General features: G+C 34.8%; 2 protein-coding genes across 2 annotated transcripts in view; one reads left to right on the forward strand and one right to left on the reverse strand.

Moving 5' to 3' along the window:
• Window positions 1–4046: 4046 nt before the first annotated feature.
• Window positions 4047–5720, forward strand: PMCH (pro-melanin concentrating hormone). The gene is made up of 2 exons (XM_061371730.1): window positions 4047–4571; window positions 5070–5720. The coding sequence occupies exons 1-2, from the start codon at window positions 4323–4325 to the stop codon at window positions 5346–5348; spliced, it is 528 nt and encodes a 175-aa protein (XP_061227714.1). The 5' UTR covers window positions 4047–4322; the 3' UTR covers window positions 5349–5720.
• A 75-nt stretch (window positions 5721–5795) lies between these two features.
• The window catches only part of PARPBP (PARP1 binding protein), a 50678-nt gene continuing 31204 nt past the window's right edge, over window positions 5796–25269 (reverse strand). The window contains exons 8-11 of the mRNA XM_061371897.1: window positions 20909–21087; window positions 16871–16952; window positions 6886–7036; window positions 5796–6250 (exon numbers count right to left, since the gene is read on the reverse strand). Of these exons, the coding sequence (XP_061227881.1) occupies window positions 5916–6250; window positions 6886–7036; window positions 16871–16952; window positions 20909–21087 (747 nt within the window). The 3' untranslated portion in view covers window positions 5796–5915. The remainder of the gene's footprint in view (window positions 6251–6885; window positions 7037–16870; window positions 16953–20908; window positions 21088–25269) is intronic.

The raw sequence follows: 25269 nt of genomic DNA on the forward strand, positions 1-25269 counted from the left end.
ACGAGCAGCATTGTGAGTACTTCAACTTCTTTATTCTAGGCGACTACCAATTCAGCAGGGAGGAACAATAAATCAATGATAGGCAAGAATCTTAATTACATTTAATTCCATTTCAGTCAATAAGGAAGTGCACTAATTACCTTTGTTATGTCCTGTAAACTGTTGATCAGAAGTTCGTTCCATTAACAGCATAGTGAATCTCTACCTGACTGTGGGATTGAGGACAGTTTGGAACTAACCCAATCAGGCTTTTCAGATAGACAGTCTCTATAATGAGGTGCTAAGGTCACAGGAAGAAAGCGCCCACATTCAAGGAAAGTTTGAGGCTCTGAGTCCAAAATGAGCAAATGTATGGATAAATGATACAGCTAATACCCGAGAAGGGAGTGGGATTTCAGATACAACTCATACCCTCATCACTTCCTAATGACTGACTATAGCCAGCTTCTTGTCAAATGTGCTTGTTAGATATTGTTTACATTTTAGTTTTGAGCAAAACTGGCTAGCCTAAAGCCAGTATAGAAAATATAGGTTTCCTATGCAAGGCTTAAGAAGGAGCTGCAGTTGTTCTGCAAATAAATGCTTTCTGGAATTCTTTTACTTCCACTTGTATCAGAGCTAAAAAAAAAAAAAAAAAAAAAAAAGAAAAAGAAAACCCGCACAAATCAATACCATCACTCTGTTGTGTTTTTTTTTACTCTGCCCAAGATCACAAGAAAAAGTATCAGGGAAAAAAATATCTATGCCTCAGAAATTAAAATAGATTCATACAAGTCTCAGACACAATGCACAATGTATACTATTAACTGTTGCCAAAAGGGATCTCAATGCCAAAAAATTCTTTTCTCTAATACAAAAAAAGAGTCTAATACAGTCAGTTATTTATTAAAATAAGAAAATGTTATGTTGTTACTCAAAACTACCCAAATGTTTTAAGTGCCCTGGAAATACATGTCTCATGCACATAATGACATGCTTTTACATTGTGTAGGTATAAGACAGCCTCTATTTCATTCTCTGCTACTAGAGGATCACACAAAGGAACAACCATATTGCAAAGAGCTTGGGTTTGGTTTAAATCAGTCTTCCAAAGTCTCAGTACACGTTGTTCTTGGTTCAAATGACAAATATCTTCCAACTGAAATAAAGACTGAAATAGCTGATCGTATGTAATTTACAAGATCCAATAAAACAAAGAAACAAACACAACCAAAACAAGCAAACAAAAAACAACCCACCACCTTTTAAAATTAGAAGTAACATGTTACTGGGCATATTAACATTGACCACGTATTTTTGTGCTCTTTTAAGATTCATTGCAATTATTTGTTAAAGTTGCTTAAATCCTTTCTTGCCCTGCAAAGCTTTCAATTCTGCTAATAGTAAAAAAAAAACAACAAAAATTGGTTTTATGTAAGATACATAATAAAATATGGGGGTTTAATTGTTCAGTCAATACCAGGCATTAGGCTCAAACACTTGTACATGGCAACTGCAGTAGTTACAAGACCAAATAAAATTATTACAATTGTTTTGTATCCCATTCCTAGAAGGATTCAAATAGAGTATGAGACACGTTCCAGGCACATTAGCACCTAGATTTTATTTACTCATGTATATACACCACATCAGATTTCAGATGTTAAGCATTTATATTTTATTGTATCAAGACACAATGTAGAAGAAGAATTTCTCAAAATAATTATTACTGCTCTGTAAGCAGCGTTATTATTTACTATAAAAAGCCAATTTGATAAACCATGATAAAACAGAAACTGATATATTAAAACATCTTAATTTTGCACTGAAAGTTTCAAAACTAAATGGAAAGAATGCAACATCAGAGCGCCAGGATTCACAAAGGCACTATGAAGAGACACACACAGTGCATTACAAACCTGCAGGTGTATTAATGTTATCTGCTGCTCTAAACAGGCAGAAAAGTCACTGAATCTATTGCTTCATATTTTATGCATTCATATGCTATTCATTTCTTAGCAGTTAGTTAAGAGTTTCTACTAGTTATTACTAGAACTACCTCAGATCTTCAACAATCCTTAAAAATTAACAGCCAGTTCAAGAAGCTCTAGAGTATACTGGGGGAAGTACTATAAGTTTGCCCTGATCTTATACCCTCTGTAGACATCAACTTACAGACACAGTAGACAACTAAGTAGACACTTTAGATGGACTTTCTAATTGATCTGGGTTGATTCTTATTTTAACTGTGCTTTCTAATAAATGAAAGAGAAGCATTTGGAAGTAAGCCATATGCGATATATGCTGCATACTTGTAGTTACTATAGCTTGATAAGCAGATGCTATTGCCACAAACACACTTACAGAGTGGATAGCTTACTTCCCAGCTCTTAATTCAAATGGAAACATATAAAAAGAAAGGTAGCTCCAAAGTGCTCCTTTTTTGCCTCAACTGAGCTAAATGAAAAGTGCCATTACAGAGAATATTTGGTTTTTGTTTCATTAATTAACAACACTGTACAAATACTAAATGTGAGGGAAGAATACAAATTACAAAGGAAGGTTGAATGAGAAGTATAAACCCATATACAATTGACTTTAGATTTGTCTCCCTTGTAGTGAAGCAATTAACGTAAAAGAAAAGAAACCACTCCAATTGCCCAGAGGCAAGTACAGGCTCTACAGCAAGGAAATGAAAGGAATGAGAAGCAATAGCTCTATTTGTCAGAGATGGTCTGCCCAGAAAGGATTAAATGCATTTTCCTCATCTGGGGAAAAGTGGATATACCCAAAATTAGTCAAAATCTGCTTCATACACCAGGACATATTTTCCCATGAAGGGTTACTTTGGCAAGGCAGTCTGCTTTTCCAGGAAGTTTAGCAGTCATCAGCAATTAGAAATACCACTGTTCCAACAATACCGGTCAGTTGTTCTACATAACATCCTCACTTTGTGTATTAGTGTTGTATCATCGCCTGTTTTCAACAGAAGCCATTGTTCTTTCCCTATTTCCCTAAGACTATGCAACACCTTTCTGCAGCACTCACATTTCTTCCTTGGACTTCTTGTAACAGCTGTAAAATCAAAATGCCTACTTGCTATCTGTGACTGCCACTGATGTGTTATTAACCTGATTAGACTATTAAATATCAATCTTACTTTCTCCTTCACACCACATCAGTGGTATGTACTAGTGGAAAACATTAGACAATCAGTACCAAAAAAAAAAAAGAGCTACTGTAAAAAAATCACTTTTGCTAATAAAAATTTCAATCTTGGTCCTAGTGAATGACAGTATAGACAAAAAGCATAAAAAGTAAAATGAAGTGTGAGGAAGAAAACCAAGGGGGAACCTGTACTCTTCCTGTTATCTGGAATTTAAGAGACGGGTACCAGCTAAGAGTCACACAGCAACTAAATAGGTGTTTTGTACCACAGACAAAAAGATTAGCTAAATTTGAGCTGGGCCTATTTGCTTTCCAGATAAGGTGAAAAAAAATAAACAAACAAAAAAACAACAAAACCAACCAACTATCAACCAAACACTAAACCCCCCAACCAAAAAACATTATGCAGAAACTACTCCATTTCCTTCCTCACGGTAATAGGTAGACTTCAAAGACTTCTTAAATGGCAAAGTTCACTTTTCTTTCTACATTCTTAGCAAGCTTTCTTACCTGACTATATTATATTTGTATCTGGGAAAGGTCCATTTTCAGAAAGAAAATGCAGACAAATACAATTACTTAGGTATTAATAAGGATTTCAAGACATAAGCTCTGAATAATGCAACCTGAGGTAATGGATATCATAATACAAGTTAATGATTTCAGCTCTAACATAATAGCAGTCTAAGCTGATGTTAAATGTTAAGCTTTTCAACTCTTCGGTGAATCAGTTTTGATCAAAAACTATGATAGATCACACCTTTACAATAACCATGCTGATTTATGTAGATTAGTTCCTTTTCTTAAATTGCCTTAACTGGAGGTAAGGCTTTATAAAGAACACAAACGGACATCACTTTGTGAACTTTGTTATACTGATTCATCAAAAGGACCTAATCTGTGCTGTTCCAACATACAAATAAACAAATTATCCATGCTAAAGAAATGTTTAAGTAGTTCTAAACAACAAATGGGATTAGAAGGATTATAGAAAAGGTTATTCCTTAGTAAGAGTCTTTTTAAAAGACTGAAGTCATTATCCATTGAAGTAGTTGCCATTCAATCTGTAAAATATATAAAGTGGACATAGACGGAGAGCATAAATTTACAACTGGAAAAGCTTTCTTGAAATTTGGAAACTGCTTAACTTCTATTCAAGAGTTAAGTAACTAAGAATGTGTATCTCATCATATATGTTAATTCTCTCTCTTTCTCTTTTTTCTCAAGGTTTTCGACTCTCAGCATCAAAACCTCTGCAAAAAGCAGAAGATGAAGATATGTTGCTAACCACATTAAATCTAGGAAAAACTCTTCGAAATGGAGATAGAACTGTGAGCAGAGGCACTATACCGTTGCTGAAGCATTATAAGACTGAAGCCAGAAGTGTTTTAGATGAAGAGGATGACAAAAAGGTGAAGTTTTTGGTGAGTTTTCAGTTTTATGTTTTGGGTTAATTATAAAATTGAAATTCTCTTTATAGCCCTTTAAAAAACAAATATAATTTAAAGCAATGATCTGATGAATATACAAAAATATCAGTTTAGCATACTGTAATCAAGAATGAACTTTTAAGTGTAAGTATCTAATTCCAAGATTTTTAAATGTGTAACTTGGGTGGTTGAATAGAAAAAAATTAGATTTTTACAAGAACTATACGTAGCCAAAATATGGGGAGAAAAAAGCCTATACTTATGTGATTCAGCATGACCCTATGTGCAGCAACAAGTTTTTAACTTCACCAAATATAAGACTCATTATTTTATCATGATCTTTACCATAAAACCATTTCAGCAGGTCATTACTTTTAAAATATCAACTTGAAAGATAAAATGCCTGCACTGCTAAGTATAAAAACTGGAATATAAGAAGTGGATGCAACTGATTTAAAGATAAACTGCTACTCTTGTTTTCCCTTAAAACAGGACACAGGTTCCAGACATGATTTCTTAAATCATGTTATGCCAATCAACTTGGGTAGAAAACAGCTACCTTATCTTGCACTGAAGAGAACCATGGCTTTTCCAGCTGACACTGAAATTCAAAATATTGAGTCAATACACGAAAGAGAGACTGCAGATGAAGAAAATTCAGCTAAATTCCCTATAGGAAGAAGAGATTTTGACAGTAAGTATATTTCCATTTTTACACAACAATTATTTTATTCTGGTAAAGTATATTGCAATGTCTATATAGCAATTTGATAAAGGTTCATTTAGAAACTCCATGTCTATTCTGACTCGGTACACAAGGAAGGACTTTGTTAAATTTACTGAATTAGTACTTCCATAGGACATAAAGATTTCTAGTTCTTTCATGAGTTAATCTGCCAGCTATATTTTTTTCTCCCCTATAGTGCTCAGGTGTATGCTGGGAAGAGTCTATCGACCTTGTTGGCAAGTCTGAAAACTACTGATCTACAGCACCTCCCTTGAAGATCAAACGTTTTATTATCAATTTAATGTAATTTGAAGTTACTATGTTTCAGTGTGGCTCTATGTATGCATCCAAAAATATTTTACCATCACATTGTAGTGGGAAACAATTCATTACCAAAAAAGAACATGGTTGTAATTACTAATGATGGATTGTTATCAAAAAATAAAAAACTTCTGCATAAATCTAGATCAGTAAGTGTTTGCCTAATTTTGCACACAAGCTACTTCCACTTATTTGAGTATGAAAGGAAGCACTAATGAATTTCACCAAATTTTCACAAAATTTTACGTCTTGTGAGCCAGTCAATGCACCATGTATGCGAAAGCAAAAACTTACAGTCGAAAAAAGTGAGTTAATTTTGCCTGACCAGCAATCAGTTTATTCTTGGTTCCAGTTTTGCTGTGTTTTCTTTTTCCAGCGATTTTGCTGTCCAATTCCTTCTGAGGACTGTTTGAAGTCTTAGATCTTTTAGCATTTCTTTGCAAAGATGGTTCACTTTCCTTATCACAGATTACTTTGTCATTATTCAAATCCATCTGTTCATTCTTGGAGTTCTTGTTTCTTGGCTGACAACTGAGCTTTCCCATTTCTGTATAACTTCTAGTCTGGTGAACACTTTCAGAAATAGTTCCGAGCACTGGTACATCAAGACATGAATTCATACCTTCTGTCATGTAAGAATATCAAAAACATATGTGAAGAAATAAAAAGTTACCTGGGATTATTCATCCCTTCTCTAGAGGGCTGTCACTTTTTTTTTTTTTTAATCAAAACTAGTACATTATCAGTAAAACAAAACTATATTGCTTATTGCAGTTACATTTGTTATGTATTCGTGAGTGCATTGCCAATTTAAAATTACACTACTCAAAAAAGTGTAGCAGCAACTAACTTAGGAAAACAGATTTATAACTTTAAGATACTGAAAAAGATGCTTAAAGGCTCCAGAAATAAATCATATATATGATTTGATTTATAGTGGAGTAATTTTTCACTTTTTTAATGGCAAAAATGTAAATTTCACTTATCTTTTGTAAAATAAGACAAAACATTACACAATGTATGTAAAATGTATCAATTTTTACCTCAAGATAGCAATACATGTTTTTCAAGCAGATTTATATTTTCAAAGCATTAGCATTACATTTTTAATGCAAAGACATTTAACTGATCATACCATACATGGAGTAATGACAGTATTTTTCTTGAAAACATTTATGCTCAATCTTTACTAAAGCTTTGTTTGATAACATTTAAAATATTAGCTATCATATTTACTTATACAGTCCTGCTACAGCTTACCTGTGAAGTATCCAGCTTTTAATTGCTGCTTTGGTGCAGGATTTGTGCAGGTTGGAATTTGGCTACTGTTGAGGAAATGCCGACCATTTATTTCACAGAACTCATTTTTATATGTAGATGCAAACTGAGATTTGATTGAAGATTGCTTCACCTGCAAACAGCAATTTGGTACTAGCTTTAATTATTTATGAAAGTAAAAGACAACACCTGCAAGAACAGTAATATAATGTTTCCACATTCTTCTGTCATGAAAGCTCTTAGATTGCAAAAAAAAAAAGGAAAAGAAAAAACACCAGAAAAATGAGTACGCTCATATAAAATATATTTGTGAAGTATTAGCTTACAAACCACAACGGGTTTCAATACTACTAGTAAATTATTCTATTAAAGTCCTAAGATAATTTTTAAAACTTCTTTAATCTCTTATAGAAAGTTAACCTTGACAGAAAAACTTAGGTTGAAGCTTTAAAAATTAGTTAGCTCCCTCTTTTGATGAACTACAGACTACTAGTTTGACTAGCTGTCACAGCTACAGTCAATTATCATAATTCTACAGGTCATCATCTTTGAGTTCAGAAATGTCAAGTATAGGATGAGTTTCACCACCAATTCAGAGGAAAGCATAACAGAAACACTGAAAATGAATGACAGTTAATATAAACTAAGCTTCGATATACCTAAAAACTGGAATATAAAGTATTATTACTGATCTTGCTTTGGCAAATTATGGATTTCCCATTTACTCACAAAACAAAGGCATTTCTTTGTTGAATACCAATGTCTAACTCCACATCTGTTAAAACATACTGTCTAATATAAGTTGTATATATAAGAGTATACTGTGATATCCATATTTAATGGAATTTACTGTTACAGGTCAAACTTCCTCAGTTTGCACTTGTTAGCTTCACATCAGTTTAGAACTTCACAGTCAAGCTTCATATTTCTAGACAATTTGTCACAAATCCTATAGACTGCAAAAAAGTCCTGCCCTCACTTCCACTTGAAAGTCAATTGGATTATACAAGATCTGTTGAAAAGCACAGCACAGAGGAGATAATTACAATGTATTAGGATTTTTGGCTAATAATTCTATTACAATGGCACAGGTGAAATAAAATTATTTTTAGTTGAACAGGTGGTGCAATACAAACATCAGGAAAAAGAAGCAGCAAGCAACACTGTCACAAAAGAAATATTATATATACAAATAACAGGAATGATTTGTCAATTAAGAGACTTAATGCCACTCCTGATTTAAAAAGTTTGTATTATACAAGTCTACTTTTCTTCTTAGCAAAAGAATGTTAAAATCCTAGTGTTTGGGTTTGACCCTTATAGAAATATTTTTCCTCCAACACAAAATCTGTTTTAGACAGAAAGAAAGAATATGTTCCCAGAAACACACTTTCACAGAGGCCTTCATTCACAAAATTCAGTCATAATTTATGCCACTTTCATCAACACTGTTGTCATGCATATAAGCTAAACTAATAGACTCTAGGTTTTTAATCTCTGAGATCAAATTCAAGTACCTCTTTGTGATAATCACAGTTGGTCAGATGAACACACCTAGACTTTTGGGGGGGGGAGGGGGGGGGAAATCATCACAGAAGTCTACAGAAACAGTTCTTTCTGACTCGATAAGACTGTACATATACATTCTTACTTTAAAATTCAGCATTTCCTTCAAGAGCTAGAGACCAAATTTTCCCAGTTGTTCATCACTCCCAAACTGCAATTTATCTATGCCAGATAACAGACTGAGAAAGAACGGTGGATTTAACAGGGAGAACTAGCCAACCTGACTCTCGGCAATTCTAGTATTTAAGTGTTAATCTACTCTGTACTTAAAACATTTACCTTAAAGTAAGACAATATACATAGACATTTACAGGGCTTTGTGTGCTTCAAGTTTATGCTTTAGCTCACCAAGTCATTCAGTGTATGTCATTAACGTTATAGTCTTTTCAGAAAGTGTTTTGAAGGATAGAAAAGCTACACCCAGAATAAACTTAAGAATGTGGAATAATTAAACATGCAAACCTAACAGAGTTTAAACTTACTGAATATCTAAATGTGCAATTATAATATTCAGAATATAAAGGGCTTACATTTTCTTTAAAGTTACTGTAACATTTTTGTCTGTATTTGCTGTTTCTCAAACATTTCATGTCAATCTTTAAAATTCCCTCAATTTTTATTTATTGTTCAGCAAATGCAACACACCAAAAAATACGCAACAATTTGCACTGAGTTCTAACACATTCATATTGCAAGACAAAAATAAGCTAAAATTTGTGTTGAGTTGATGAAGCTATAACAAATAGCACAACAACCCTGAAACTTGAGCAAGAAAGCCTGGTAGTTACCTTTCTATAACCAGCAATAAATCCAGTTAGTTTTGGGGACATTAAGGTTTCTCTTCATGACCCATCTAGTGCTTCACTAATTCATTTTGCAGGGATTTAAAAAAAAAAAAAAAGAAAAAGTAAAAGGACAGAAGTCAAGCTCAAATACTGAAACACTTGCTGCACAAACCCCTCTGTTTCAACTTCACTGAAGCTTGAAATAGGCCTCCAAACTTCACTCCATATTGCATCACATACCATTTAATCATTTGCAAACAGTAGACAAAGCTTTACCAATATGACTGTTTCAGCTGATGCTAATATTAATCTACAGGATATATATAAATCAAGAGTGCAAAATTAAATTTGGTGAAGCAGTCAAACTTCCCAAATAGTCTAGGAATGGATATTCTCTAGTAAAAAAACTGCATTACATTGAATGAGGCAGCAATAAGTAACTTTTAATGGACTGAAGGCAGAACAAAAGAGCCCAAGTCCAGTGCTAAATCAAAAAGTAGTGCTTCACTGGAATGTTTTTAAGGCAAAAAAGAGCAACTTAAAACATTACTGAAGCACACATAATGAAGCCTATCAATAGCCTAAATTAGCTATTAGACATCATAGCTCTTTTACATTAAATTCCCTGAAATCCACTGCTTTGAGGGCACCAGCCTAATGACCTACAGCTCAGAGAGAGCAAAAATACGTTGGGAGCTCAGTTTGCTAATCAAGTAGTTGCACACAAATGGCATGCAATAAAGTTAGTATCCCCTCTCCTCTTTACAAGCGAATGGGATGTTGCTTTTATACCTGTACAAAAAAGGAAATCCTGCTGCACTTCAGAAAAAGGGGTTCACTGTTACTGCTGTTCTTCAGCAAGAAAGTATGGCAGAATTTAAGACTGTTTTAGTGCATGTAGTCAATTAGTAGTCCTAATGAGTAAAGGAAGCAGGACATTCTCTCACTTTGATTTCTGTATCTAGAGAAGTTTTTCTGTTGTTCAAGATATAAACATTCACTTTTACGTGAAATATTAATGGTGCATGCTCTATTTATTTCTAAAAGTTAGTTGATAATCTGTTCCAGATCTCCTTTCAGCATCTGCATACAGACAGTACTGCCAATATTTAGTCAAGAATGTCGAGATTTGGTTTTTATGCACTGGAATGGCATAATAGAATTTGAAAACCTACATCAGTAACAACAAACACATGTTTTTATTTTCTAGCCAAACAATTAGAGCACTATTTGGAAGGGGAAAAGAGATAAAAAGAAAAAACATCTTCTCTTTACCCTTGTCCTTTTAGATTAAAAAAAAAAAAAAAAAAGGTAACTTGAAAGAAAATAAAAAAAAAAAAAGAAAAAAAATAAGGGAATGCAAGAGAAAGAATAAAAGGTAAGTATCATTGCCAAGCCAAAGCATCATGTTATTCAAGCATGAAAAATGTCCTGAATAGCTCAGGTAATAGCAAGCTTTTATTGTACTGAAACTATCAGTTTTTTTAGCAGCCTTTTGCTATCCCAAATTAACCTACAACTGTCTTGAAAACATTTAGCCTCAAATCACATCATTATTGTGTTTCAGAAGTATTCAGAACTCAGAGCTATGTACACTAGGAAAACATTTTAGGTATCTTGTAGAAACAAAACGATATTATCTAGACAAGTGTTGTTTATCAACTGAAACAAAAAGTCTTACCTCAGATTTTATGCTGACATAACCTTTTTCTCCTCTCCTACACCTTCCTCCATACACTCATTTTTAGCATACTCCATACACATTGAAGCTCTAAGTCAGCTTAAGGTTCCCCATAATCATATTCCACTTACAAATAAATATTCCTTGCTACAATAGATGAGACTGCCACCTGAGAAAGATTGTTTTCTCTAATACCATGAGTTTTCTGTTCACAATTACAGTGGGCATACAGAAACCTCTTGATAACTTCCTGTTATTAGCTTTCCAAGTCACAGTTTATTTGTATTGGAATCATAAATAGGCAAAACAATTCTCTCAAGTAACAGTATTTGGAGAACTAAGCAATGAAAAATAACAGCAGTGCATGAAGCTAGATATTAAGTCATTTTATATAGGCATGAACAAGTCACATGGGAAAGGCAGAAAGGGATTTTTTGCTTTGTGAAGCTTTTCCTTGGAAGGATTTCTATACACAGTAAAATTACAATGAACTTCAAGCATGCCAAGATTTGTTAGAGTTCTTAAGCCATAAATTCTTTTTAAAACAAAAACTACAGTTATGTTCCCAATTGGAGGGAAATAGTGCCTCATATAGGAAAGGTTGTCTCCAGTTACATTAAGAAAAACACATGCCAAACTACTGCAAGTCCTTGCAGCTGTTTCAGGGTAAATGTGTTAACAATGCAGCATGATTTCTAAAACAATATATCAAAAGGCCAAAATAATCCTAAATTAAAAAAAAAAAAAAATCTGTTACACTCTCATATATTGCATGCTCATACCCTAATAGTTTTTGTTGCTACCTTCTTAACTCCTAAAGTTCAGTTTCATCCAATTCCATTAGTTCAGGAACAGCATATACAACTTAAAAGTGTAATTAATCTTTTCTGATACAGAATAAAGACAAAAATCTTACAAAACATTTTTGGTTTAAGTTGCTCTTTAACCTAAACAAGACAAGTGATTGTACCCGCCCTTTCCCCCCCCCCCCCCGCCCCCGCCCCAATAAAAAGGACTTACATAACCCATCTGAAATAAACAACATACGGAGTCAAAAAAATAGGGTATATACCAATTTCATATAAATTCAATTGTGATTTGAAGAAGCAGACATAAGTTTAGATAAACCTTCATTAGATAAAATACCTCTCCTGTATTTATGAATACATAAACTTTATATTTTTATAAAGCAGAAAGGAGTGATGAGGGCAACTGACAAGAGACACAATTCAATAGACTTCCTATAGACCTTTCCGAGTTAGACTCCTTCCACAAAATAGCATTCACCAGAAGACACTTCACTTAAGCAACAGATAACAAACTTGAAACTGTCTCTCACAGGAAGATTGACTTTCTTATTATTACTCTTACCTGCTTCTGCTACAGGGAATTAAAAAAATGCAACATGCTAGCTCCCCAGACTTCTTTCTTCTCAAGGGATAAGAGCTACAGCTTCTCCTCCTAACAAATGCCATTATACTTAGGTGATCTTTCTGCATCCCTTCCAGTATTTAATGAGGATTGAAAGTCAAAAATATTTCTTTGTCTTTCACTGTTGCCAGGAATTTTTTTGGCACAATGGAAATACCCACAGATTAATTTTATTTTTAAACACCAATTCCAGTTCATAGCTACTCATTTACTTTATCCAGTCTCCATATTTTTAGATACTAAACACATACACATGATGTTGTGCCCTAGGTCTAAATATTATCAATCTGCCCTCCTCCCCATAATTCTTCAGGAGTTAAGAGATCAGCTCCTCTTAGGGAAGGAGAAGCCATAATGATTTTTTTTCTCCCCTCTCCTCCCTCCCTCCCACTCTTTTCTGGGGGAAGTGTTTCTCCTTTTGTGTTATAGATTTTCCTAAACTTCTTTATTTAATACATACATCTGATGGGACTAAGCATACAAACTAATCATCACTACCATGTTTTTCTTCCCCTATCAAATGCCATGGAAAATAAGACTTTTATGGGACAGCTTCTAATGAGACATCACAAATCTGTACTATAGACTAACCTCTAACCACCTGTCAGAGGCAGCATGCCTAAAAGGTCATTAGGACAATTTTATAGAACTAATGCTATCACCACACATACTGCATAAGGAACTTCTCAGAATAATCAGGGACATTGAGAAGAAACATAATTTTGCTTTTGTTTTATTAAAAAAAAAAAAACAACAAAAACCAACAGTACCCATTCTAAGTCAAATGTTTAAATGAGGGCATTATGCGTAACAAAATTTACAACTGCAAATTTTACAAGTAACCTGTAAGATGGTTGTATTAATAATTATGAAGACTAATATTTAGTATAAGAAGGTGCTAAATATTAATCCAGCACTTGAGAGCTATAATCATGGACAAGGAATTCACTGTGGCATGTTCTGTGTAGTAAAGACAGAACAAGATTTATTTCTACCAAGAGACATTACAATCTAAGACAAGAAATATATGGATTCACAAAGAAAGGAACTGAAAGTAGTCATTATAACGGGCATCTATCTCAACACAAAGCACTGCTAGGTTTTGGGGAGAGGTTGATTTAGAGGCACTGAAAAAGGTTTCAAAGGAGGATAATAAGTTCTGCAAATGCCTATAGCAAATTTCTTCAAGCAAGAAGAAACAGTATAAAACAGGCAGCTGAAATAGCTAGTCTGAAAATTAAGACATGAACAATGAAGATTGATATTGCAGGCTGAATGTAAGCAAGGACAGATATCTCTAAACTGCAAATCAATAAAAACCGATGGGTTGGCATAGGCTAAAACAAGTAGTTTATATGCACTACAATGTAAAGGGACAGATTGAGATGCAAATAGAAGAATGGCATCTAGTATCTAATCACTTTGACAACTTTTTTTACAGCAATCTCAAGTGAAGAGAGACAGGACAAAGTTGCAGCTATCAAGTCCAAGAAAAATACACAGCAGCACATAAAAAAAGCTAAATGAACATTTCATAAGTTGTAGTTGAGCGGACATACAGATGGAGAAAAATATATTCTGGAGATATTATGGACTGAAAAAAGTAACAGGTAGGATACCATACTCAATGTTAAATATATCGGGAAAAATAGACCTACCACCTCAAGACCAACAGCTGCGTATTAGCAGAATGGTATAGAAGTAACAAAAGACATCAGTGTTTACAGAGGAGACACTTAGGTCAGGTGTAGATCTGAGAACTGATCATACAAAGATGATAGCTTAAATTCTATTTGCAAATGTATTAATCCACAAATAATGTATTGAAAGAGAAAGACAGGACTCTCCCTATAAAATCTTCATAGAAAAAGGAAGAAAAGGAAGGAGTAGATACATGTAAAAGAACACCTGTAGAAATTGTTAGGTAGAAAGAAAAACAGAAAAAGACAAGACTAGAGATGATTGTTTCAAGAAAGAAAGCAGGATTTTATGTAAGAAGATGGAGATCAAGGGTAAATGATAGAGAACTGAGTTTCAGCTACAAGTCATTAGTTGTTTGGCAACAGCAACTTTAGTTGACTGGAAGGAAAGAGAAACAAGCCTAAAGTGAACATAGGAATGCCAGAAGAATAATTCCAGATTTCACATGAATATAGTGTATTTTAGATGGCGTTGTTTGGCTGATACACAGAAAAAGAGAATTACAAACATCATGTGAAATACTCAAATATCTTGAGTAAGAAGAATCTATGACGATATGCAACTGATGAAAAATTACAGTGAACTGAATGATTTTTATTTTAAGTTTTTTTTTAATGGAAAAACATCTTGAGATATTTGGCCTCAGTTTCATCCTGTACTTTGTCTTTCTGGTACAATAGGACGCACTGAAAGAAAGCCGCAAAGAAGACTGACTGTGATTACTAGATGCAGTTCAGGAGCCACAGTGCTGCTCTAAGATACAAGTTGTATAGCCCCAAACAGCCATTCATTTTACCAAGTTAATCACACATTACCATCCACATTGCTAAAGTGGGGGAAGAGAGTCCACCACCACAGATTTGGTATACAAAAGCTAAAACTATAAGCAAGCGTGCAGTCTTCTAAGATGCCAAATAAAGTTTCTGAGTGTGAAGCACAGACTTAAAACCTGCTGCTTGTTCTCTTTGAATTTTGGTTTTCATAAGACAAAAAGTCATTTATATTTTCAACTAGCTTAGACACCTGATGAGCATCAAAATCAGTTCTAGGATTTGACTGAAAGTTACCAAAAATTATTAGTTAAAAACATTGGAGGTTTCACTCTATTTTGCTGCAGGTTTATGCTATTTTGTCAACCATGGTGAAGCAAGACTAGGACAAGAGTCTTACAGGAAAAGTCAGATTCTTGTATTACCAAGGATGATAGGAGTCACAGAACCCTTAGAATAGAATAGTTAGGGTTGGAAAGGACCTTAAGATCGTCAAGTTCCAACCCCCCTGCCATGGGGGTTGGAGAGTCAGGGTTACTAGAGTCAGGCACAACAAAAACAGCACAGAAGAGTGTCAAGATGACCCTCTGGCACACAAATCCTGCTCCTCAAGTAGAACTCATTCAATTATTCAGAGACCTCTGAAAGAATTACTGTTGGCACAGAAATTACAGTAGCTAATCTGGTATTCTTGATTAGCATAGAAGCACTTCCCCAAAAAAAGTTAATAATTTCATAACATTAATCAGTCTCAAGACTCCTATTTTTGACAGTTTCTGCCTAAAACCTTGTAAGATTTGCAGTAAAGGTCTCAAATGTGACAGGTAATTTCTTTTAAATAATAATTTTTGGAATTTGATATTGAACACAGCTGTTCGTGAATCCAATTATAAAACCTCTATTTAGATAAGAAAATTATTTCAATGTATTATGCAAATAGCAAATCATATTTTTGCTGTTTGATGACTTAAAGCTGCCATTTAAATATGCTGTTCATCATAAAATTAATATAACAAAGATCCTTTATCAGCTTCAACCTTTCATAATTTGCCTATGAGTTTTAAGCTAAGTTTCATCATAATTAGTGTATGTATCCCAAACACCCATCATCCACCCCACCCCCACTCCAAAAAAAGCATTCAGGATAAAGTTAGAGTGTATTTAAAACACTGCTGAAAATACTGACAGCACTTGTCATTTTAATTCCTTTAATAACTTTCTACTTCTCAAGCATGTAATATGCTAAAATTCTCATGTCCAATGGCAGAAAGAAATTTTCTATTGTGTTGTTCTGCAACTGATTCTGACGGTTTAAAACAACTCTGTTTTCCTCATATACTAACTATATTTGTGTTTTACCTCTTGTCAGGACTAACTAAAGTTGTAAAAAAATATTAGGACACTTTTATTTAGCTCTCTGTTGAGATGCTGTAAAAGATACAAGTTCTGCGTCTTTCCATAGCCCCAGTGTTCAAGTCTGACAATTTTGAGGAAAAAAGACTATGTAAAATGCAGTATACCAGAAGAACTTTCATTTTAAGAAACATAGAAGTTGCTCTTTTGATTAGTGCCACTCACAACACCAATCCTCCCAATGTTTTATTCCAGCTACAAAATAGCAAACATTAGCAACTTTATTTTATTGTTCTCAAAGCCATAGGTAAAGCTTTATGGGAATTATGGGAATCAGGAATTATGGGAATCAGAATGTTTCAAGTAAAAATAATCTCTCTCCCCCAAAGCAATGTAAAAAACACCATTATGTTTTTAGAATGCCTGTATGATCAGAACTGAAATCAGGTGCCTGTGCTGTGTTTTCTCTTTGTTTTCACATAGCTTCAGTTTTATTTCTATAGTCCTGAAACACAAAGATGGTTAAATGAACAGCTAGAGATTAATTCACAATTACATTTCTTTAGCTATGGGTTAAAATTCTCAAATACTCAGCTAAAATGTAACACTAAAATGTAGTTTTCATTTTAGTATTATTATTTCAGTACACCTATAGTCACAGAGCAGTTCCTACACAGTACCTTCATTTTTTTTTCATCCAGAGACTTCTGAATACGCTGTCTAAGAGGTTTTGGAGAAGATACATTGTGTTGTGCTGGAGATCTGTAATAGAAAGAGATAAGAAGTATTTAGAATGTATAAATGCAATTATTAAGAAAACCAGTTACCATACCAAGTCCCTCAGGAACTGGAAGTATCTTTGATCTCCAAGCCTTACTTTGTTTTCTCTTTTCCTAGGTAACCACACATACTGTGACAAGTAAAGACAGCAAAATTAAATCAAACTTACAGTTACAATTTTTGGTATTTTGCAGTACGTTTCCAATGTTACAGAACCGCAACCACATTATCATTTGCAATGCTGGTGTTGTGTTACCAGGTGACCATCCTACTTAAATCCCCTTGAAAAGCATCTGGTTCACATCCAGAATAATCTTCCTCATATTTACAGACTTTTCAATAGAAATGTTCAAACAAACAAAATGCTTCAATCCTCCTGTATTTCAGAATGTGAATAGTTACATACATTAATGAATTTTTTTAATATATATAACACAACAAAATTATCGATGCATGTAAGAAGGAGTTTTTGGGTTGAAATAAGAACAAATCTGTGCATCTGTAAATAATTACTTCCTCTGTTTATGCTCATGGCAAGACAGTGTGCATATGAGGGCATTATTTTTTTCTTTTCAGAAATAACTCATTTCATTTACTTAGCTCATTCTACTCAATTACTCAAAAAATTTAGCCCAATCTATTTTCTTATCTCTATTTGTCTGTGGTGCAAAATTTCTACAGGACCTTGCAGTGGTTTTGTTATTTAAATTGCAGAAACATGTAGCTTCACCATGTCTACGCTGGTGTTCTGGTTCATGAGCCTTTGTAACCTGTAATGACTAAATTCTCAGCATCCCATTTTTCTATCACCTGATGATTTCTCAGAATAAGCAACTGATTAAATCTCCACTACTACTCCAGCACATGGATAGGTTAGTTTCCTTTTCAGTGCCCACAGAAATGGGTTTTCAAGAGATTCTTTGGTCTGTATACCAGATCAACACAGGCATTCCTTAAAAAGAAGGAAACTTAGAAAACAAGAAAAGAAGTTAACTGGATTTAGCTTTAATAGGATAGGAAGATAACCTTTATGGAAAAAGGTTATGAAAATACTTCATTCCATAGTCATGCAAAATTTAACTCTAAAAATAAATAATATCATTAATTATATAAAAATATTTTCCAGAAGACTGAAGTGAGGTGTTTACAGAAGGAAAATATTTGATGGATATACTAAAGGACACATTAAATAAGAAAAGCTTCATTTTGGTTAGGAGGCTTACTAAGGATGTATTGTCAGAGTTTATGTTTTCAGTTCCTAAATACACATGCATTTCACAAATTACAATGAAAATATTTTTAATTAAAGAAAGCCAACAAAAAGTTGAACAACACAATAGATGCTTCTAAGCAGTAGCTTTTTTGCAGGATTTCAGTGCAGAGAAATAAACACACCCAACTGATGCTGAAGTTTTTTGTGAAAGAGAAGCTCTCATTTAATCTCAGATTTCACCTGAAGACAATGATCTCTCCAACTAACCAGAACCCAGACAAAGCTACCCACAAAGTGTAAACATATTTTGGGATACTCCTTTAATGAAATCTCTACAAATAACAAAAAGCATTGTGAAAAACCTCAAAAGAATAACTACCATGTGATAAAACCCCATAAAAGAATAACTACCATATGAGGTGACCAACAATCTAATACACAGGATCAGATTAACTAAGAGACTGAAAACAGCAGTAATGTCTATTGCCAAAGGTAGTGCCATTTATCCTGTAAACTGTTCCAGATTTATAGTTAACAATAGATTGGCAAAAAGTCTGCAAACACTCTAGGTCAAATATTTGAGACATAAGCATTAACAAAAAAGTGCGGTATCACAGAGATGTCTGTACATTGCTGCAAATCAGAGTGACACCTTAGCTAATATCTTGTGTAGTATTAAGGTGTTTAGCATTCATAAAGCAATTGGAACCTTACAGTAAAGCTGCTAGAGAAATGCAAAACCACAGATTTGAGAACAGGTGTTGTTTTCAAGTTTCTCTTTTTATTCCCAAAACATTTAGGATCATAAATTCAATAGTTTGACTAAATTACTTCAAAATCAATTTTTTAAATGGAAGCATACAATTAATATTAAATATACATATGTATATACACACACGCACTGGAAAATAAAATCTAAATCAAATCGACCACTAAGAATAACGAAGGAAATCACAAGAATTGTCTAGATTACAATATAGAGTTCCAAGCAGCAGTAGCTGCTTACACCTACACTGAGAATCAAATGTTTATCCTTTCAAAAACATTCAATTCAAAAAAATTAATTCAGCTGAAAAAATCAAATTAGATAAATGAAATCAGAGCACTCAGTAGGCACTCTTATTCAGAAATAAGTGGTTTTAAGCCCATTTTGAATTAGAATTTCTTAAAAAATCAAGTTTTCTAGCTCTGAATAATAGCAGTGTTTAATTCAGAAGAATTCAGGTGGGCCTTGATTCCATTCACATAGAGCATTAACCTAAATACGGTTAAGCTCCTTATCATTCTGATAAAAATACAGCCATGGACAGGTTTATTAAATTAATGAAGCAATTTTCCTGAATCTGAAGTAATAGAGAAATAAGAGACTAAAATCCGTGTTATTTTATGCTTGTTAGATAATGAGACAGAAATGTATAGCTACAGCAATCCACAGATATTTGAGAAGTGAAAGAAATATTCCACAACATACTGTTACAAGCAGCTGCTTATATTAAAAACTACAGGTTTATTTGGAATTCTTACTAGGGAAACCGATTTTAAGTTCTATTAGAATGTGCTTCCTTTTGTTTCATAAAATATGTTGAATGATAAATCTAATGAAACCTTCTTTGACTTCTAGATCCTCCATCTTCCATTTTAGGACCTGTCAGTGTTTTTCTCTTTCCTTGCTGTCATCCTCACAGCCCTACACCTCCACACCCTCATAGTGTTGTTATGCTGGGTCATGGGAAACACCTGCCATAAGCATAAGAGACTACCTCATCTTCCCCAGTGTTCCTACCCTTTTCAGTGTAAATCATCTTTTATCTTGGTGAACCCCAAAACTGTGCAAGCTTGATGAGCAACTGGCCACACAGCCCCTGCCCTGCTGAACAGATGCTCCAATCACTGCTAAAAGCACCAAAAGCAGGGACAACCAATAAGGGGCTACAGCAGGTCCTTATGAAGACAATGTATTTACCTTGAGAAAAGGACTTTTGGGTAACTAACCACTGTACTACAAAGGACGTTTATCTTTGAACCCTGGCTGTTTTACTTCTCAACTAGGCACCAGGAAGAGGTTTTTTTCTTCCTCTATTCTCCCCCTTCTTTTGATTTTATTGTTCTCCAAAAGTAACTTTCACCATTAAAGCAAATTTATGTCATCATGTACAGACATGATTAATAAATCCTCATGCATGTAATTTTGTTTCAGCATCCTTTGTGCAATACCATCCTGACTGGTGGGTAAGAAAAAACTATTTAAAACTGTCTCTACAAAATAATTACTATGTAGATAAAACAAAGGATATAACAAAAAAAAATAAATCTATTGTGTCATACCTAGACAAAGAAGGCATCTTCAAATTGACTACTAATCTAATTAGGTATTGAACAGAGAGTATTTGAACTTAAGAGTCCAAAATCAAGAGATGAGTACTTGGAAATTTGTTGCAATGGTTTTTGTGCAGCTCAGAAATTTACTAGCTCAAAAAGTCCATATTACAAAAGTACCCTGAAGATACAGAAAATGCAATGAGGAAGTAGAATAGTTTTGAGAACTTCAGACTGTTCTAAGAATGCTTTCCCTTTACACCTAAGTAGGGAAACCTAACCTCACAATAGCCTGCATTTTGGTCATTTGCTCTGTAGAAGTAATACCAATGCTTTGTTAGCCACTTAGTAGAAGATTTTAAAAATAAAGAAACAAAGCTAACACAAAAAGAAATCTTTTAGTACTCACGTGAAGAGTGCCAAAACAGAGGTGATTCCAAACAAATTTAAGTTTTCATTGTCATATAATAGTTCTGCTTTGTTCTGGGTGGGAGGATTGACAGCTTCTTCACCCAGAAGAACCAGTAAGACCTTCACAGTATCTCTGCCACAATATGCAGTGCCATGATTTACAGAATGCAATTTTGGCTGAAAGCAAAAAATTAAAAGGAACACACAACAGGAAAGGTCAACAAGACAGACTAATAGCTCACCTCCAAAAGAAACCCATATCAGCACAAGGGGTGAGAATGCTCCCCTTTCACAGTAAGCATTTATGGGGAAACTGCCCACGGGAAAGTTTCTTGCTCATCCCAAGCAATTAGTAAAGTCTAGATGACTGCCAGCTGGAGGTACACACTGATGAGCAAGTCACACAGATAAATATACAAATCTGTGATGAAACCATGATTATTTTCTCACAACCAATTTGGGTGCTATGGGGTACACAAACACATTCTGGTGAAGTTCAACTCCTCTGACTAACTGAATCTGCTAAAGCAGTTGGGTAGAAGTGAGATTTTCATCAAGATTTGACAACAGAGGTACTTGGCACAATCTCCTGTTGTTCAGAACAGGATAGATTCCTCACGATTTTCCTCAAGAATAAAGAATTCCTTAAAGAAAATAACAATCCACATCTGGAAGTGCTCAATGCTACAGTCAGCAGTACAGATGTAGAACTCCATAGCCACTATGGGACTGCAAGAATTGCAAGTTTGCTATATTTTTCCTTAAAAGTATTAGGAGTTCCATAAAGAAATTTAGGGCTTAACACACAGTAGTAGATTTTAAAAACTACAGGCTTTCTTACTTACTAATACACAGAAACATTGGATAGCCTAACTTGGTTCAGAAGGACAGGATAAGCAATGAACTGCATTTATCTAATCAGCTAACTGCTTTTAAATACAGACTTTAAAAGATCAAATTCTATTTCTCTCTCTATTTGATTACATCAATTAGTGTATGTAGCTTTCAAGAAACCATAGCAACACATGTCAGTCAGTTAGTATAAGTTATAATCAATAGCTAGAAATAGCAATTACAGAAGTGGTTGTTACTTGGCTTTACAGAATTGGCCTATTTCAGTACTATTTAATTTCCTCAAAGTTTATTCTGAACCTCTTCAGTCATTACATCACCACATCACAGATTTTTATAAAATGTCATGTGTGTCATGGTAAAATTGTCTTAATGATAAAAGTAAAAATTTGGCATCATCTTCACTGCTGATATACAAAAGGGAACAAAAAAATCTTCAGAGTATAATATAACCTCCTAACTGCCAGAAGATGTCCTTCAGAAATCTCTGATACTACAACAACAGTGACTTGGTGCACTAGCCATAGAACAAAATCCTATTGTCCCAGGCACAATAAGAACTTCAGGCAAGACAACAATCCCTGCCATAAAAAGTCTTGTTTATTAGGAAGCTTATATTCATTATTTAAATTATTTTTTCAATAAAATAGTTGATCAGTCTTTCAAGGGTAGTGACCATTAGCTACTTTAGACTATTCTGGTTAGTTCCAGAAACACCAGCCAGTTTCCATTTACAGTAGTAATTTTCTCAGGAAGAAATTAATCATAATTCCTATTAAGTCACTCATGCAGGCTTCAACACAAAGTAGTGCTTCCTGCTGCATAAAGTCATACTTTTTCCTGGAGTTCTGGTTTCTTACAAAACAGGTATTCACAGGAAAACTGAGAAATGATGGAAGAAAAGTGCCACTGCCAGGAGAAAAGCAAATATTTTTCTAACTAAGTGACTCTTTTCAGGTACATTTTATGAGGGAGCAGCCTTCCCAGGAGATAGTGGAGGTATAATATTCAGTGCTGTAGTTAGGATCATATTTTAAATTTGCACTCAAAGAACTCAATTCAGTCTCTTATGTATGAAAAAATACATAACATCCTAACAAAACCAGAACTTATTCTGAATTAGAACTTCTCTTTTTTTTTTTTTTTTCCCTGAAAAATTATATCTTCAGGGTTTGGAGGTTTTTTTATAAAATAAAAAACAAAACAACACAAAAAAAACCCCCAAGCTGTATGTGAAATTCAGCACAGAGCATTCATCTTTGCTGTCATGAGATCTTAATGGAACAATACAGATGCTCCAATTTCTTTTATACAGCTCAAATTCATTTGGAAAACTTACAGGTTGTTTGGGTTGGTTTTTTTCCATTTGTTTTGTTTTGTTCTGTTTGCTTTATTTTTTAATTAGTAACCTACCCCTCTATATGCTTAGTAAAATGTTCTTCCAACCAAGCTCCACTAAAATACGCAATTTGATATCTGTCTCTTAACATTTGGCTAAGCTTCCTTTTACACCCCTCGTCTCTGTGAATCACATATTTAAGATTATCATTACAATATACATTCAGCACACAATCTTCACAAGCTTCATTTACATCAACAAAAATTATTCTCCACACCAAAATCAAAATAGCATGACAACACTGACAAAGGTGGACAATTTACACACACTCAACCCCTTGTCCTTTCACCACAGTTACAGAAACAAAAATTCCCCACATTTACTCTGCTCCCTAACAGTGTTCAGTTCACATTTTACCCAGTACCTCTCCCAGTTAACATCTTCGTCTCTAATTCAACAGGCCCCATATTGGGCATCACAAAGGACTGTAGTGGGTTGATCTTGGCTAGCTGTCAGTTGCCCACCAAGCTCCTCTATCACACCTCCTGAAAGAGGACAGGGCGAGAAAATATGATGAAAAGCTCATGGGGTCAAGATGAGGACAGGGAATTCACTTACCAATTACCATCACGGGCAAAACAGACTTAAGGAAATTAATGTAACCAATGTAATTAATTGCCAATGAATCCCTTCAACTTCACTCCCAGCTCTTCTACTTCCTTCCCTCAAGTGGCATGGGGGACAAGGAACAAGGGTTGCGGTCAGTTCCTAACACTTCACATCTGCTGCTGCTTCTTCCTCTTCTCTTGTATGAGGTGCCTCCCATAGGATACAGTCCTTCACAAACTTCTGCAGCGTGGGTCCTTCACACTGGCTGCAGTTCTTCAAGAACTGTTACAGAGTGAGTCCTTTCCACAGGGTGGAACAGACAGCTCCAAGCACAGGTCCCCCATGAAGTCACAGGTCCTGCCACAAAATCTGCTGCTGCATGGGCTCCTCTGCACGGGCTATAGTTTCTGCCACGAACCTGCTTCAGAATGGGCTCTCAACAGGGTCACAACTCCCTTCAGTGCACATCCACCTACTCCAGCCTGGGTCCTCCATAGGCTGTAGGATGGCTATCTGCTCCACCATGGATCTCCATGGCGCAGGGGGACAACCTGCATCTGCAGTCTTCAGTATGGGCTGCAGAGCAATCTCTACCCCAGTGCCTGGAGCACCTCTTCCCACTCCTTCACTGAGGTTGGTGACTACAGTTTTTTCTCTTATGTATTCTCATTCCTCTCTCCCAGCTGCTGCTGCGTAGCATTTTTTACCCTTTCTTATATGTTATCACAGAGGTACTACAATCACCACTGACTGGCTCAGTTTTGGCCTGGCGAGCAGCAGGTCCCATCCTGGAGCTGGCTGGCTCTCTCTGATACGGGGCCAGCTTCCGGTATTTCTGCACAGAAGACCTTACAGCCCTCCCCACTACCAAAACCTTGCCATACAGCACTAGATTTGTCAAGCTAAGCAGCACATCAGTCAGATCCAGACCACAGTTACCTCTGATGGCTCTCAGTTACATCCATACTTTGGCAAGTATAGATGTGTTGTACTGGGTACAGTGAAAAGGGTTAGCTTAAAGCCTGTCATCCTCTGCTGTGTACTCGAATTTCCTCACTGAGAAATGTTCCAGTAGAATCTGCTCTTCCACAAGTAGATGGGATGTTCCAGCAATCAACTTAAACTCAAGAATTGGCAAAAACTTCAACATAGAACCACGTAATTAAGTTCATAAGCTGCCCTCAGGTGCCCATTTTGAAAAAAAAAACAACATTAACTTTACATTGCTTTCAATGGAATTAAGTATTTAACCACACTTCCTAACAACATCAGGATACAACCAGCTTTTCTGTATTCTGCTTCAACAAGGATAGTGGTGTTTCTACAGTCATTAGACTATGAACATGAACTATCAAAAACAAAAAACATGAAACATTTTGGAAAAGGAATTTTGTGGTTAATTTCTCTGAAGAACAAAGTTTTAGTAAAATAGTTTTACATTACTTATATCTATCTAAACTTTTTAAAATGTTATCGGCAATACAAGTAGCTAAACACACACAACTAATGATGGATATCAATATTTCAGATGGGAAAGAGAAAGAAATAGAAGGATATGA

This window comes from Neopsephotus bourkii, unplaced genomic scaffold, assembly GCF_033783945.1.
Source record: "Neopsephotus bourkii isolate Nb327-2 ecotype Australia unplaced genomic scaffold, CSIRO-AGI_Nbou_v1 NB_1589, whole genome shotgun sequence".
Taxonomy (NCBI): domain Eukaryota; kingdom Metazoa; phylum Chordata; class Aves; order Psittaciformes; family Psittacidae; genus Neopsephotus; species Neopsephotus bourkii.

What these genes read in the sequence shown, in the direction of transcription:
- PMCH (XM_061371730.1), top strand. Translation starts at nt 4,323, where the DNA reads ATGTGTATCTCATCATATATGTTAATTCTCTCTCTTTCTCTTTTTTCT. An exon ending in ACAAAAAGGTGAAGTTTTTG is followed by an intron (nt 4,572 to 5,069) that starts GTGAGTTTTCAG and finishes CCCTTAAAACAG; the next exon opens with GACACAGGTTCCAGACATGA.